The sequence below is a fragment of the Myiozetetes cayanensis genome, unplaced genomic scaffold, assembly GCF_022539395.1.
Source record: "Myiozetetes cayanensis isolate MyiCay16 unplaced genomic scaffold, myiCay2020 scf639, whole genome shotgun sequence".
Taxonomy (NCBI): domain Eukaryota; kingdom Metazoa; phylum Chordata; class Aves; order Passeriformes; family Tyrannidae; genus Myiozetetes; species Myiozetetes cayanensis.
In genome coordinates, this window is record NW_026087897.1 from 9887 (window position 1) to 26780 (window position 16894).

General features: G+C 51.0%; 1 protein-coding gene across 1 annotated transcript; it reads right to left on the reverse strand.

Moving 5' to 3' along the window:
* Window positions 1–1693: 1693 nt before the first annotated feature.
* LOC126651504 (olfactory receptor 6M1-like) lies at window positions 1694–2605 on the reverse strand. The gene has a single exon (XM_050337423.1). The coding sequence runs from the start codon at window positions 2603–2605 to the stop codon at window positions 1724–1726; it is 882 nt and encodes a 293-aa protein (XP_050193380.1). The 3' UTR covers window positions 1694–1723.
* Between the last annotated feature and the right edge of the window lie 14289 nt (window positions 2606–16894).

Sequence of the window (16894 nt, forward strand, 5' to 3'; positions counted from 1 at the left end):
AGGTAAAGCTGCAACACAATAAGAACCTCCAAAGTGAAAATCATGAAATGATTTATCTTTTTATATTTATAGGACAATGTTTCTAGTATTGCAGCGTGGTTATTTATCCCTGGATTAGCCAGCTGTCCTAACAGGGCCTTGCAATTAACAATAAATAAAAGAAAGAAAAAGGACCAAAGTCCCTTTTCCCAAGGGCCACTCCAATAGAACACACCCAGAGCAAATGCCACCTGAGCCTTGGAAGAGAAGCTCACCCCGAAAGCCAACGCAGGCTGTGACACTGAGAACAAACAGCAGGAACTGCTGGATTTGTTCTCCGTTTCCCACTCATTCCAATGAAAGCATTAAAATGATGGGACTTCCAACAGCAAACATATTGTCCAGTGGTCTCCCTCCAGCTGGAGTGATGCTCCTTTTAGAAGGAAAAGCAGCCCAAACTCTCACAGAACCACAAATGCTCTTCCTGGTCGCTCCCCTGGGGTTAAGTGAGAGATCTGCCTGCTGTCTCCTATGGTGGTTTATATCAATCTCTTCTTAATGCTTGTTTCTTTGACAGGTTGTGATAGAATTGCTTTCAAAGAATTGCTTTGATACAGTGCACTGTACTACTTTATGCTATATTATACCCTACTAGTAGGTTTTTAGTCTTTTCACCCTGTAGTAAATCATTCTGATTAAGATTTTTCATCTGTTTTCACTTATCGGTTCATTTGTCATAATAAATAATTCATTTTATATAAATACCTCTGATCTGCCATCATTAAAACCTGCGAGACAAAGTGATTTAATCACACCTCTGTAATTCCTTAATTTAAACCGTTGACACAGCCCGAGGCTAAGATTGGATCCAACCACACTCAGGCTCCTCTCTGAGAAGGAATTTAGAAAGCCAGGGGATCCTTTCTGTACCTCGTGACTCAACAGCAGTTGAGCTTCTTTAAAGGCTTTGTCTAAGCCTTCTGCTCCCACCCAGGACACCCCCACACTCACACACCCCTGACCCTGCAGTGCAGCCGCTCCAGTCGCTCAGTTGCCAGCACTGTTGACATAGGGGCTGTTTGATGCCCTGCTCCTCCTGCAGTTGCTGCACTCACACCCCCACACTCACCAGATCTTGCAGAGACAAATTGGCTCACACAGGAGTTAGAAATTCAGTTTAATGAGAAGACAGAACAGACTGCACTGGTTGGGGTCCTCCCCTCAACTTCCCTCAAGCCCTGGGCTATCCAAAACTGCTCTTCCCCTGCATCCCAGAATGTGTCCTACACTCCAAGGCAACAATCCCCCTAGTTCAAATGGTGATCTGCTCTCAGTGCCTTAGGGCTTTCAAACCTGGACAACAGGGCTGATGGCTCTGCCAGGGCAGCCCTGGAAGGAGCTGGGACATGGTGTCCCTTTCTCAGGAGCCCGTAATTTGGGTTGTCCCTTGCCACTGTTCCTCTGTGCTCTCTCTGTTTGGAGATGGATTCCTGGTGAGCTGATGGCTCTGCAGGGATGGAGCAGCCAGGGCAGAGCATTAACTGCCCTGTTACTCCTCCTACCACTGTTAGTGCCCCATCTGGGTGTGCAGATGAGCTTCTTATCATTTAACCTGACATGAACTGGCAAGTGAGAGCATAGATCTCCCGAGACCTCCACATTTGGAGGTTACAAACATATGCCCTGGTATTGTTTAACATGGGAGAGTAGATCCTTGGAATTTATGTCCAGAAATGCATCATGATTAGGGGAAGAGCTTTGCTCTTGTCCTGGCAATGCATTTGTTCAGTGCCAGTATCACAACCTTATTCTTAAAGCTGTAAAGAAATGGATTTAAGAATGGGTACAGCACTGTGTTCAGCAAAGCTACAATTCTGTTGGTCTTCAAGGAAGCATCTGTTGAAGGACACGTGTAGAGAGCAATGCAGCTCCCATATGCAATGGATAAGGTGATGAGATGGGAAGAACAGGTAGTAAAAGCTTTTTTCTTCCTCCCAGAGGCTGCTGGAAGCTGCAGAATACAGAAAAGGATGCAGGTGTAAAATGCCAGGTTTAAAGCTAAGGAGCCCAGCACGACACATGATATGAAAGCAGTGTCTATTTTCCAAAGCAGGCTGGTGTCAGAGCAGGACAGCTGGAATAAGGGGGAGTTGTCACAAAGAAAATGGGGGATCCTGTTGGAGCCACAGAAGGACAGCTGAGACAGGAAGAGCGGGTGGTAGCTCTGGAGGGTGAAGCCGATGACCCAGGCAGCAACAACCAGGCAGAGGCAGAGCTGAGGCTGCATGGTGGCAGCGTAGTGCAGGGGTTGGCAGATGGCAACACAGCGGTCAAAGGACATGACAACGAGCAGGACACACTCTGTGCTGCCCAGGGCAAAATAGAAATAGGATTGGGCAAAGCAGCTGCTCAGGGAGATGGTTTTCTGATCAGAACTCAGGATGGCAAACAATTTGATGCTTGTGGAGGATGTAAAGCAGATTTCCAGGAAGGCCAGGTTGCTAATGAAAAAGTACATGGGGGTTTGCAGGTGGTGATCCACACGCACGAGGAAAATGATGATTGCATTCCCTGTCACTGTTGTCAGGTACATGAACAGAAGGATCAGAGAGAGAAACAGATGCATCCTTCATCTTTTGATTTTGTTTTTAGGCAGAGAGGAGCAGAGCCCGTGACTCCAAAAATAGGGTGATTGGAAATGCCGGGGGGAAGAAGTTCTGAGATCAACTGGCATCCAGCCTTCCACCCATCCCCAGCACGTCAAGCAGACCACGGCACAAAGTACCATGTCCAGTCTTTCCTTAAACACCTCCAGGGACGGTGACTCCACCACCTCCCTGGGCAGCCCATGTCAATACCTAATCCCTGTTTCTGCCCAAAAATTCCTGCTCCTGCCCCTGAAAACATCCCCTGACAGGCAGGTCCCAATGTCCTCTTGTCCTATTGTCTGTTGCTGCACAGAAGAGGCTGAGCCCACCTGGTTCCACCCTCCTGTCAGGAAGTTGTGGACAGTGAGCAGGTCAGCCCCAAACCTCCTCTTCTCTGGGTTGAAAAACCCCAGCTCCCTCAGCTGCTCCTCACAGGACATGCACTCCAGACCCTTGCCCAACTCCATTGCCCTGCTCTCGGCCCACTCCAGCCCCTCAATGTTCTTCCTAAATTGAGGGGCCCAGAACTGGACTCAGTGTTTGCCTCACCAGTGCCCAGTCCAGCGGAAGAATCCCTGCCCTGCTCCTGCTGGCCTCACTATTTCTGATCCAGACCAGGATGCCCTTGGCCTTCTTGCCCCCCTGGGCATCTGCTGGCTCAGGTTCAGCCTCTGTTGACCAGCACCCCCAGGGCCTTTCCTACTCCCAGGGACCCTTTGCAGCTACTCTGCCCCCAGCCTGGAGCTGCAGAGGGTTATTTTGGCCAGAGGCACCAAAGGCACCAAAGGCACTCTTGAACCTCATGCCCACGGTCTCGGCCCAGAGATCCAACCTGTCCAGGTCCCTCTGCACAGCCTTCCTACCCTCCAGCACATCGACACTGCAACCCCACTTGGGGTCATCTGCCCATTTGCTCACAGAAGACTCGATCCCCTCCTGCAGATCCCCAAGAAAAATATGTAACAGGACTGGACTTGTTGCTGAACAAGTTCCATTTCTTGACAAAGGAGCCCACGCAGCAGTGGGGGGAAACTGTTGGCAGGAGAGTGAATCGGTGAGATAGATAATGGATGATGAAAAAGTTCTGGGCCATGTCCGTTGGTTAGAAAACCAAATTAAAAGTTTAAGGCCTGGCATAATTCAGTGGTCCTAGAGCTGGGAGAGAAATCTGGTTTTGAGATCTGGACACCAAGAATGCAGAATTTTTAAACCACAAAGTCACTTAGAGAAACCAGAGATGAAGACCAAACTAACACAGACAATTACTGAGACTCTGCCTATCTAAGGAAAAGATAAGAAAAGGACAAAAACTGTGGACTAAGTATCATGCAAAGTGAGAAATCCATGGCCAATAGAAGAGAGAATAAGAATTAATGCAGAGAACTACAGAACTTGTCAGCCAATGGACATGAATTCCTTTGTTTGCTAAAATGTATAAAGAGTTCAAAGTTTTGAGAACTGATGCCCATGTGTTAGAGAGCAATCCCCATGTCCCCTCAGCGCTGAATAAAGTAAGGTCAACTCTCAACCTAACCATCTGATTAGAGAGTTTATTCCCCAGTTTTCAGTGACAGTCTCTGGGGACCCAGATGAGACAAAGCAACACCAGCATGGCAGACCAGAGGAATTGCTGGCCCTGCAGTGGGTACCAAAGGAGTTTCGGGGAGATCTTCCAATTCCCTGGTCTGGAGAGTTCACCACGCCTTCTTTTCTGGGAAAAAGAACAGGACATCAATTTAGGGTACTGGTTTTTAAGGTATTTTGCCTGTACATAAGGCACACCAATGAGAAGGACGCAGTGTGAGGCTGAGAGGTTTCTGTCATGGTTTGCAGGCTTGGGTAAGATTGGGAGATATTTACGGGATGCCCGTAAAATCTCAGCTTCAGGAAAGGTTGGGAAAGGCTGGGAAAGGTGTTCACAGGGTGGTTTTGCCTGGGGGGTTAAACATGGGAGCAGGTGTATCTTCACAATTCCCAAGAGAAGAGATCCCAAAAAGCTGCCCTGCAGGTTGTATTTTAAGGAACAGGTAAAGGACGGGGGTGGGGGAGGGGGAGGAATGCCCTGGTGCCAGAGCAACTGGTTGAATATTGTAATTCTTGGTGGCCGATGGATAAGCTGAACGACCTCAAAATATGGCCCCTTAATGGGAACTGCCTTGGCGGTTCCCAGCCCATGGCGCCCCTAGCCCCATCCCACCAGCCTGACCCCTCTCTCTCACCTCTCCCCAGTGTCTCCTGACTCTTTTACCCAGGCAGCATCCAAGGCCAGTCCAATTCAGCAGCAGAGCCAGGGCTCAGCAGAGCACCTCCCAAGAGAAGAGGGAAATGCTTCATTGCTGAACCCTGCCATACCCTGCCACTGCCCACAAGTACAGCAGAACAGCACCTGACCTTGTCACTTGGGCTCCTGGACCTGTGACTCTGCTCTCCTGGGAATGCAGATGGGCACTGCAAAGAAATCACAGAGGCAAAGGCACATCCTGACAGATCCCCTCAGAGTGCAACATTCTCACCAAAGGTCCCTTCTCAGGAGGTTCCTTTTCACTGACCTCTTACTGAAAGGACCTCCTTCCCATTGCACCTGCTCCGTCCCCAGACTCTGTCCTTGCGTTGCCTTGCCCATCTCCTGGGTGCCAGGCAAGGCCCCTGTGCTATCCCAGCCTTTGTGGAACAGCGTGGGGGCTGAAAACTGTCAGCACTCCATCCCCGTGCACAGAGCCTGGGCAGAACTTGGCTGGCAGGGACAGCAGAGACTGTGCAGAGGGGTCAACTCGTCCCACAGCAGCTCGATGCCCAGCCAGGGCATCTCCTGGCTCCTCAGGCTCTCTGTGCTCCTGCTCTTGCCTGGCACACTCAAGCCTTGCAGCCATCCCACAGGTGCCATTGCTGATAACCGGGGTTTTCCTTGGATGGGGCCTTGCCATCAAAGGGAGGAGCGGCTGGAGAGAGGGCAAGGAGGGGGGTCAGGCTGGTGGGATGGTGCCGGCGGGCCGTGAGCCCGAAGCCGGCAAGGCCTGGGGCCAACAGGGTGTCAGGAGAGGACTGGGAGCCCCCAGGGAGGAGGAAAGCTGGGCAGACCCCAAGGCTCCTGGGCCTCTCCCTTGCCAGCCCTTTGCCCAAGGCTCCGAGGCAGAGGTGGGTGTGCGTCCGTTCTTGCAATTCTGGCAGGTGCTTCTTGTCAGAGGTCAAGAAGCTTCTGGAGCTTGAAGACAGAGATAAGATGCTGAATAGCATCTGTAATTCAGGAGGAAACAGTTTGTGACCTACTGAGCCACTTGGATCCTCACAAGTCTATGGGACCCAAAGGGATTCACCCAAGGGTGATGAGGGAGCTGGCAGAAGAGCTCACCAAGCCGCTCTCCCTCATTTACCAACAATCCTGGCTCACTGGGGAGGTCCCAGACGATTGGAAGTTGGCAAATGTCATGCTGATCCACAGAAAGGGCCAGAAGGAAGACCTGGGAAACTCCAGGCCTGTCAGCCTGACCTCAGTGCCTGGCAAGATAAAAGAGCAGATCATCCTGAGTGCAATCACACAACACCTACAGGATGGACAAGGGATCAGACCCAGCCAGTACATGGGTTTAGGAAGGTCACATTTGACCAACCTGATCTCCTTTTATGATCAGGTGACCCACTTGGTAGATGAGGGAAAGGCTGTGGATGTGTCTTCCTGGTCTTCAGCAAAGCCTTTCACACCGTCTCCCATAATATACTCCTGAAAAAACTGGCAGCCCATGGCTTGGACAGGGCACTCTGTGCTGGGTTAGGAACTGGCTGGAGGGCAAAGCCCAGAGAGTGGTGGTGAACGGGGCTGCATTCAGTTGGGATCCAGTCACCAGTGGTGTCCCCCAGAGATCAGTGCTGGGCCCAGTCCTGTTTAACATCTTTATGGATGATTTAGATGAGGGGATTGAGTCCATCATTAGCAAATTTGCAGACGACACCAAGTTGGGAGGGAGTGTCGACCTGCTGGAAGGCAGGAGGGCTCTGCAGAGGGATCTGGACAGACTGGAGAGTTTGGCTGATTCCTGCGGGATGAGGTTCAACAAGGCCAAGTGCCCAGTCATGCACTTTGACCACAACAACCCCCTGCAGCAGGGGACAGAGTGGCTGGAGAGCAGGCAGGCAGAAAGGGACCTGGGAGTTTGGATCGACAGGAAGCTGAACATGAGCCAGCAGCGTGCCCAGGTGGCCAAGAAGGCCAGTGACATCCTTGCCTGGATCAGGAACAGTGTGGCCAACAGGTCCAAGGAAGTGATTACTTCCCCTGGACTCAGCACTAATGAGACCACACCTCGAGTTGTGTGTCCAGTTCAGGTCCCTCAGGAAGGGTGTCAAGGTGCTGGAGCAGGTCCAGAGAAGAGCAAGCAGGCTGGTGAAGGGACTGGAGCACAGGTCCTGTGAGGAGAGGCTGAGGGATCTGGAGTTGTTTAGGCTGGAGAAGAGGAGGCTCAGAGGAGACCTCATCACACTCTACAACCACCTGATAGGAGGTTGTAGCCAGGGGGGGGTTGGTCTCCTCTCCCAGGCAGTTATCAGCAAGACAAGAGGGCTTGGTCTTAAGCTCTGCCAGATGAGGTTGAGGCTAGATATTAGGAAGAAATTGTTTGAGGAGAGGGTAATCAGGAGAGGGTAATGGGCAGCTCAGGAAAGTGGTGAATTCTCTGTAATAATAATGGCCAGTCTTCGCGAGCGAAGATCCGGGGAAGGTCTTTCCACCTTCCAGCCTGCGCATTGGATTTTTTAGGTGAGACACAGTGTGCGCGGAACTGAGCCCACCCTTTAATCCTAAGGTTCATCTGCCGGGGCCAAGCGAGCTTGGACAGTGGCAGTGAGGTCCTTAGGACGTAGGTGGGTTGCCTTTAAGGGCTAACGAGCCCCACCTGCCCGGGAGTGGCCCTGACCGGGAATCGAACCCGGGTCTCCGCGGTGATAGCGCGGCGCCTTTACCACTAGACCACCAGGGGCTCCATGAATTCTCTGTACCTGTAGGATTTTAAGATGAGACTGGATGTGGCACTTAGTGCCAGAGTCTAGTTAGTAGAGTGGTAGTGGATCAAGACTTTGACTTGATGATCTCAGAGGTTTTTTTCCAACCCAGCTGATACTCTGATTCTATGATTCATTGTGACTGACTTTTTGTTCTTTCATTCGAGGTCGGATGCAAGTGGTTGATTGGACTGTTGGAATTGAAGGGCAGATGAGCAAGGTGAGAATATTCTGGCCAGTCTGAATCCAAAGTTATTTATGGCGAGCTGTATCATTGGTGAATCTAAGCACATACCTTGTTGTTTGTTTTTTTCCAGTGATACACAAGGTGACAAGAGTCAGCAGAATGGGAAGGAGGTCCTTGCAGTAAGAGGTGAGTGAAAAAGAACCCGAGAGGGGAACTTTGGTCAGAATGTTGCACTCTGAGGGGATCCATCTCTATTTGCTTTTGCCTCTGTGATTTCTTTACAGTGCCCATCCGTATTGCCAGAGAAGCAGAGCGACAAGGTCAGGTGCTTTGGCGTTGGCCTTGTGGGCGATGGCAGGGACTTCAGGGCTGGGCATTTAAGCATTCCCCTCTTCTCTTTTGAGGTGCCAACCCGGTAACCTTTGGAAAGAAATGAGCGTCCCAGGTGAGTCGGGGAGGTATCGAGGAGGAGCAGGGGCCCAGGAAAGTGTCAGAAATGCCACTGAAAGCTTTTGTTCCCTGTTCCAGGTGTGCCATGCAGTGGGAGCTGCAAGCTCTGCACCTCTTGCTGGAGGCAGTGACACGAGGACTTGGGTGCACTTAGAATGTGGTGAATATGGGAATGGTTGGGGTTTGGGCAATGTGATGCTAAAGTCCTGCATTGATTTTGGTTTCCTTTCTTGGAGCTGACGAAGAGAAGAACCCAGGGACTACAGGAAGACCTGAGCCAGCTGAAGGGACATGCTTTTGGAAGGTGGATTCACAGCCTCATCTCTCTGCAAGATAAGTGGAGGGCTCTGAGACAGAGAGAGGATGAGAACCGGGTACAGGTTTGGGAATTACCGGGAGGGTGTTTGAAATTAGTAAGGAATGGTTTAGGGTTAGGGTTAACAAGGGTTAGGGGCTAGGGTTTGGTGTTAGGGTTTAGGGTTTGGGTTAAGGTTAGAGTTTTTTTAAGTTTATGTCTAGGATTCAGAACAGAAGAAGATACCTGCCAGTCTGAAGTTGCCTGCACAGAAAACTCTTGCTCTTTGTTCAATACTGATAGTGGTGCACCTACTGCACTCGATAGTTGATGAGTCAGGGTTAGGGTTAGTGTTATGGGCTATGATTTAGGGTTAGATTTAGGATCACCTACCCGTATCCACCTATGCAACTGAGGGTGGATACAGGACTAAGCCCTGTCTTGTCCCACTGAAGGAATTCACAGGACTTCAACACTAATTGTTGAAATTAAAGATTTTCCCAACATTTCCTTCTTCTGAGATATTTTGAAATTTCCAGCAAGTCTCCCTGTTAAGCTTTATAGTACTTTGGGTTACAAACATTAGTACAAGAGTTCACAGAAATGCATGAAAGACAATAATCACTGTCACCACTGTTCCTGTTATTTGTTTGACCCATTGAGAGGGGCCTGGAAACCAAGATGATCTTTCCCAAAAACTTCCCAGGTCCTCAGGAAGTCTTGTCCTTTTTTACTTCATGTAAGTCTCTGCCTTGTTCCCAAAACAAGTCCCTGCCTTCTGAGTTGGATCTCTATATACACAGTGACAGCTGTTTATTATGGTACCGACCTCGTGAGGCCAACAGCAGATCCCTCACCCCCAGAGCCCAAGGCAGGGTGTCCTGGGGCAAAGCCCCCTGGTGAGACCGGCCCAAACTGCTGCAGACCCCTCTGCACAGGAGTAGGAGGAACTGGGTGCCCCCAAAAATCCCTCTGCTCCCTCTTTTGGTGGTCTCAGCACGGTGGTGGCACAGCAGCCAAGCACAGCCTCCAGAAAAGCCCCCCCAGCCCCTCCTCCCTCAATCCGTGCCTCAGTTTCCCCACCCTGAGCAGCTCCTGGGGACCCGAGGGGTGGCATCACCCCGGCCCAGCACCACCACCTCGAGTTCCTCTCCCCCACCAAGCTGCGGGGACCCAGCAGACACGACCCCCCAGTCCCTGCACCCTGGGGACACGGGGGGCTCCCTGCAGCCCCCACTCAGTCTCAGCCCATGGAGCCGACCTGGTCCTCTATGTCCCGGCAGAGCCAGGGGGGCGCAGGACTTGGGACACGGCCCTGTACTTGGGAACACAACACTGTCACACGGAGGAGGGGACAGGAAGCCAAAGCCCCGCTGCTCTCCTCACTCTTCTGATCTCTCCCACCCTTTTCCCATTGGTTTAGGGGGGTCCCAGCACTTTTTGGGGTGTGCTGGGTGCTGTGTTGAAGGGCAGGTGCCCTCCCAAAGGCCCCCAAACATCCCCGACATCCCCAGTGATGTCACCACAGTCCCTGTGATGTCACTGGTGTTCCCAGTGAGGTCACAGCTTGATGTCATCGCAGTCCCTGTGATGTAACCAGACAGCTGTGATGTCACTGGTCTCCAGTGATGTCACTGCTGTCCCCACGGATGTCACCACTGTCCCTGTGATGTCACTGCTGCCCCCAGGGGTGGTCCCTGTGTACCCAGTGATGTCACCACTGTCCCCTGTGATGTCACTGCTGTCACCAGCGATGTCACTGGTGTCCATGTGATGTAACCAATGTCCCTGTGATGTCACTGATGTCCCCACGGATGTCCCCAGTGTCGCCAATGATGTCACCACTGTCCCTCTGATCTCACCAACATCCCCAATGATATCACTGCTGTCCCTGTGATGTCACTGTTGTCCCCAGTGATGTCACTGGTCTCCTGTGATGTCACTGCTGTCCCATGAGATGTCCCCAATGTCCCCAATGATGTCACTGCTGTCCCTGTGACCTCATCGCTGTCCTTTTGATGTAACTTTCCCTGTGATTTCACCGCTATGACCAATGATATCTCTGGTCCTCTGTGATGTCACTGATGTCCCTTTGATGTCACTGCTATCCCTGTGATGTCAGCAGTCTCCAATGATGTCACTGCTGTCTCTGTGGATGTCACCACTGTCCTGTGTGATGTCACTGCTGTCCCCAAGGGTGGTCCCTGTGTCCCAAAAATGTCACTGCTGTCCCTGTGATGTCACCGCTGTCCCAAGTGGTAACACCATGTCACCGTGGTGTCACTGATGCCCCTATGATGTAACCAGACCCCTGTGATGTCACTGATCTTCTGTGATGTCACCGTTGTCCCCTCTGATGTTAACAATGTCCCCAATGATGTCACTGCTGTCCCTATCATTTCATCACTGTCCCTTTGATGTCCTTGATGTCCCTGTGATGTCACTGGTCTCCAGTGATATCACTGCTCTTCCCATGGGTGTCACCACTGTGCCCTGTGATGTCACTGCTTTCCCCAGGGCTTGTCCCCCTTGTCCCCAATGACATCATCAGTTCCCTGTGATGTCCATGGTCCCCAATGACGTCACTGATGTCCCTCTGATGTCACCAGTGACACCGATAATGTTACTGGTGTCTCTGTGATGTCACCCCTGGCTTTTTGAAGTCATCACTGTTCCCTGTGATGTCAATGTCCCCAATGATGTCACTGCTGTCTCTGTGATGTCACCACTGTGCCGAGCCCTGGCACCATGTCCCTGTCATGTCACCGATGCCAGTGATGTCCCTGTGACATCATGGTGGTCCCTTTGTTGTCACTGGTCCCCAATGATGTCACCCATCTTCCTGTGATGTCAACACTGTCCCCTGTGATGTCAACAATGACCCCAATGATGTCACTTGTTTCACTGTGATGTCACCCCTGGCCTTGTGAAGTCGCTGAAGTCCCCTGTGATGTCACCAATGTCCCTGTGACATCAGAGCTGTCCCTTTGTTGTCAACAATCCCCTGTGAGGTCACTGGTCTCCAGTGATGAGTGGTGAGCCAACTGCGCTAGATAGGTGGTGAGTCAGGGTTAGGGTTAGTGTTAGGGTCAAGGATTTATGGTAAGGTTTAGCATTAGGGTTAGGTTAGTATAGTAAGGTTTGGGTTAGGGTAAGGCACAGGGTTATGGTTAGGGGTTAAGGTTTAGTGTTAGGTTTGGGTTTAGGGTTTTTTTTAAGTTTAGGTCTGGTGTTCAATATGGACGAAGATACCTGCCAGACCAAAGGTGCCCACACAGAAAGCTCTTTTTCTTTGTGCAGTGCCAAGAGTGGTGCAGCAACTGCACTTGAGAGACAGAGGCTCAGGGCTTTCCTGGGTGGAACTGCAGTGCACACCCCCTCACTGCAGCCCCAAAAGTGTTCCACGGTTGCCTTTGTGATCTCATGGCCTACCCTCTCCATTCCAGAATGATACCTGAAAACCAAAGAACCAATGCACCACACCTCACATTGCAGCCTTTCCTTTTTGCCATTGGTCTTGTTGTGATTTTACAACCAATCATCTCTATTCCAGAATGGCCCCCAGACACCAAAGAATTAATGCCTCACACCCCAAGAATGCAACCCAACATGTCTACCATGGGATTCTTTGTGGTGTTATGGCCTACCCTCTCCCTTTCAGAATGGCCCCTGCAAACCAAAGAACACACGCCCCACAGTGTCCCAGTGCAGCCCCACCTGTGAATCATCGACCACTTTCAGATATCACGGCCTGTTCTCTCCATTCTGCAATGCTCCCTGACCACCAAAGAACCAATGCCTCACTATCCCAGAATGCCATCCCACCTGTCTTCCATATCCCAAGGGAATGGCAGCCTGAGATTCTGTGAAGACATCTGCTTTGTCCTGTTGGATACATCCTGACTGACTGGTGTGGATGGGATGGAACACGTGCCATTGCAAATGTCCTGCTCGGGGATGTTCTTGGTCTCGCTTGGCTTGGCAGGGCAACCCCTCCCCACAAACCCTGACCATGCCAACATGTCCACACCCAGCCCTTCCACCAGGCCCAGGTCCAGCAGAAATGTGTTCTGGATGCCTTGATCACAAAGCATCTTTGTGACTGGCACATGTATTGCCAATATCTGATGGATAAATCCAGATCAAATCTATTCCCTGCATTGGACATGGAGATGGGAGCCCCTCGAGTGAAGACATCTCCATGCCCTGTGTCCAAAGGAAGTTGTGTGTCCATAAACCACGAGATCCAGCTGTGGGTGTGCTCTTCTCTGTGCCCACACCGATGCTCCCCTGGCTGCACAGGGGTGATTTTCAACACTTCTCCAATGGGATCAGGGCAGAGTGTAACACCTGAGAGGTGCTGAAATGCTTTAGGCATCACAACCATCCACCTGGAACCACAAACCTCACAAAAACCGGGCTTGGTGTGGTGTCAAACATGGGAAAAAAGAGGTGTGGGATGGAGCCACATGGGTGGGAAAATTCTTGTCTAGTAAATCCTCAGTAATGGGACTGTGGAAGGGGCACTGGGCTGAGCTCTCTCCAGAACCACAACTGGGCAAGGCATTCATTTCTTGATCCTCACAAATGACAGATGGTGGATCTGGGATCCTCACAATGTCTCAGTGTGTGCAGCACCTGAGGGAGCTGCAGGTTCTCAGTCTTTGCCTTTCTCTTCCTGGCAGCTGGTCCAGCTCCCAGGCAGGCACAGCCACCAATGGTGAAGGATTCGATCCTCATACACTCAGTGACCCTCAGCATCAGGACCAAGGTTGTCCAGTTACCACCACCAGGACATGGGGAGGTTCATGAACTAGGATCTCACTTGGCTCTAATTGCATATCCTGCTCACTGCTTCCTCTCCCCATCTCGCCTTCTCTGGTCTCTCCATGTCAGGCAGTTGGGCAGATTTACATGAGCTGGCTGGTTCCACATTTATCTAAAGGATCAAGATGGGAGCTGGTGGAGAAGTTCAGTGTCTGGGATGGTCCCTGCACAGGACACCAAGAATCATGAGCTCTACATTTCTCTAACAGACAGCAACCCCTCGATTACGACAATATTCCCTGTCAAAGGCAAGTGATAACTTGTGAGCCCTTTCCACTCTTCTTTCCTCCTGGATATGTTTCGTCCATATTATGACCCACCCTTCTTCCAGGGTCAGCCATTCCCCTCTGGATCTGAATCCTGTGCTGTGTCCTCACCTTGCTTCTCTTGTCGTCCACGCCCATCAGCACCCTCGTCCTGGAGAGATGGGGCCACTGAGCACTGGGAGAGCCCAACCTGGAGACATCCCCATGCCCATCAGTCCCCTCTGATACTTTCCCTCTCCTGCACTCCCTGCTGTCCCCGTGTCTCTGCCCCCTAACCTGAGTGGCACCAACCCCACCCCCAGCTCCCCTTTGGGCTCAGCCCGCTTGGGGCAGTGCTCAAGGGCTGTGCTGCCACTGCCCTGCTCTGCTTTGCTCAGCCCCTGCTCTCTGCTCACACACAGCCCTGTGGAACTTCACAGAATCACACCCAGTATCCCAAGTTGGAAGGGACCCACAAGGATCATCGAGTCCAACTCCTGAGCCTTCACTGGACCATCCCCCAGAGTCACACCACGTGCCCGGGAGTATCGTCCAAACGCTTCTTGTACTTGCACCAATCCAGCGGTGCTGAACCCCCACACAGGCACCTCCTGCTCCCAGACAGCAGCATCTCCAGCCTCTGGGTAAGGGAGAGGGGATGCAGCCATCTCCTAAGTTATCCCAAACAGGGCATTCCTGTCAAACCTTGATGTCTGCCTCACCCCTCTGGGAGGATCTGTGGGCATGTGCTGGGAATTCCTGGAGGCGCTGCCATTGCTGGAGGAGCTGCGTTTCTGCTGTTCCCCCCACTGTCCTGGCTTTAGTTCTCGTGAAGGAAACATTTGCTTGGAGAGGCCTCAACACATCCTCCAGGTCCTTCTCCTTGAAATACCCCCGCTCCCACTTTTGTGAAATCACCTGGTGCAGGCAGGGAAGGTGTCCACACAAGTTCTCTGAGAGGGGCAGAGACAAATGGGAAGAGTCCAGAAGATCTCTGGGCTGTAAACAAAGCATGAATTTGCACCTCTCTCAGTTTAATGAAACACAAGTGTTTGGCTAAGGAGTATGAGTTATGGAGGAAGGCCAAACTCCTCCTTCTAAGCTAATGTAAATCCAAAGTTAAGAGGCTCCAAGTATGGAGAGGAAGTATGGAGAAAGCAAAAATAACAGTCCTTTATTAAAGGATATATGTGTATTTGCAGAACAATGAAAGAACACAAAACAAACCAAATAATCCTGTACCAAAAATCCCCCTCAAAGAAAAGGAAAGAGTCTGGAATTCCTCGCTTTTTGGCGCAATTCCAATCCCGGTCAGCAGGGGCCACTGTTGGATCACCGGAGGGGCAGAGCCTGCAGGGGCTCCCTGACAAGGGCGATTTTCGCCCCCCACACCGAGAAGGGGAAGAGAAAGGGGATGTTTCTTCCTCATCCAACACTAATTCTAACCCTAACCCTAACCCTAACCCTAACCCTAACCCTAACCCTAACCCTAATCCTAACCCTAACCCTAATCAAAACCCTATTCCTTACTCTAACTATAAAGTTACCTAAACCCTAACCCTAATCCTAAATCCTAATCCTAAACCCTAACCCTAACCCTATCCTTTATTCTAACCCAAATGTTACCTAAAACTAAACTCTAACCTAAACCTAACCCCTAACTCCTAATCCCTAACCCTAGAACCTAAGCCTATGCATAAGCCTAACCCTAACCCTAAACCCTTATCCTAACCCAAACCCTAAACCCTAACCCTAACCCTAACCCTAAAGAAAGTGACATTGGTGACATCACTGGGGATGAGTGTCATCATAGGGGATAGGAGAAAACAAAGAGACAGCTGTGATGTCACAGGGACATCGGTGACATCACATGGGACATCAGTGACATCACAAGTACATGGCTGACATCAAAGAGACATCAGTGACCTCACTGGGGATAATGATGACATCACAGGGACATGGGTGACATCATTTGGTACCAGTGACATCACAGAGGACTGTTGAAAACAAAGGGCCAGGCGTAGTATCACAGGGAGATCAGTGAAATCACAGGGGACATCGGTGATTTCACAAGGACAGGGGTGACATCACAGTGACACCAGTGATATCATCAAGGACAATGGTGACATCACAGGGGACAGTGGTGACATCACAAGGGACATGGGCAACATCATTGGGTACCAGTGACATCACAGAGGCCTTGTGACAACAAAGGGACAACCATGATATATAACAGGGACATCAGTGACATCAAAGGGGTCTGGTGACATCACAAGGATATCAGTGACATCATGGAGACAAGACACCACCGCTGGGCACAGTGGTGAGGGACACAGTAACATCATTTGAGACCAGTGACATCACAGGGGGCTGGTTAAAACAAGGTCGTGATGTCACAGGACATCAGTGAAATCAATGGGGTCTGGTGACATCACAGGGACATGGGTGACATCACTGAGGACCAGTGACATCACAGGTGACTGGTGAAAACAAAGGGACAGCCGTGATGTCACTGGGAAATCGTGAACATCATGGTGACACTGCTGGGGACAGGGGTGACATCACAGGGACAGCAGTGACATCATTGGGGACCACTGACATCACAGAGTACTGATGACAACAAAGGGACATTTGTGATGTCACAGGAACATCTGTGAAGTCACAGGGGACCGGGGTAACATCGCAGAGACACCAGTGACATCATCGGGTATAATGGTGACATAACAGAAGACATTGGTGACATCACAGGGAAAGCAGTGATGTCATTAGGGACCAGTGACATCACAGGGGACTGTTGAAAACAAAGGGACAGCCGTGATGTCTCAGGGGACATCGCTGCCATAACAACAACAGGGTGACATCACAGAGACAACAGTGACATCATCTAGGACACTGGTGACACCACAGGGGACAGTGGTGACATCATGGTGACATCGGTGACATCATTGGGGTAAGTGACATCACAGGGGACTGGTCACAAGAAAGGGACAGCCGTGATGTTAGAGGGACATCGGTGAAATCACAGGGGTCTGGTGACATCACAGGGACATCGGTCACGTCACAGGGACATGATGCCACCGGTGGGCGCAGTGGTTAAATCATAGAGGCAGAAGTGACATCACTGGGGACTGTTGAAAACAAATGGACAGCTGTGATGTCACAGGGACATTGGTGACATCACAGAGGACTTCAGTGACTTCACAAGGTCAGAGGTGACATCACAGTGACATCATTGGGGTCATTGTTGACATCACAGGGGACAGTGGTGACC

Bases quoted from the DNA above. Each gene is read 5' to 3' on its own strand.
- LOC126651504 (XM_050337423.1), bottom strand. From the start codon at position 2,605: ATGCATCTGTTTCTCTCTCTGATCCTTCTGTTCATGTACCTGACAACA.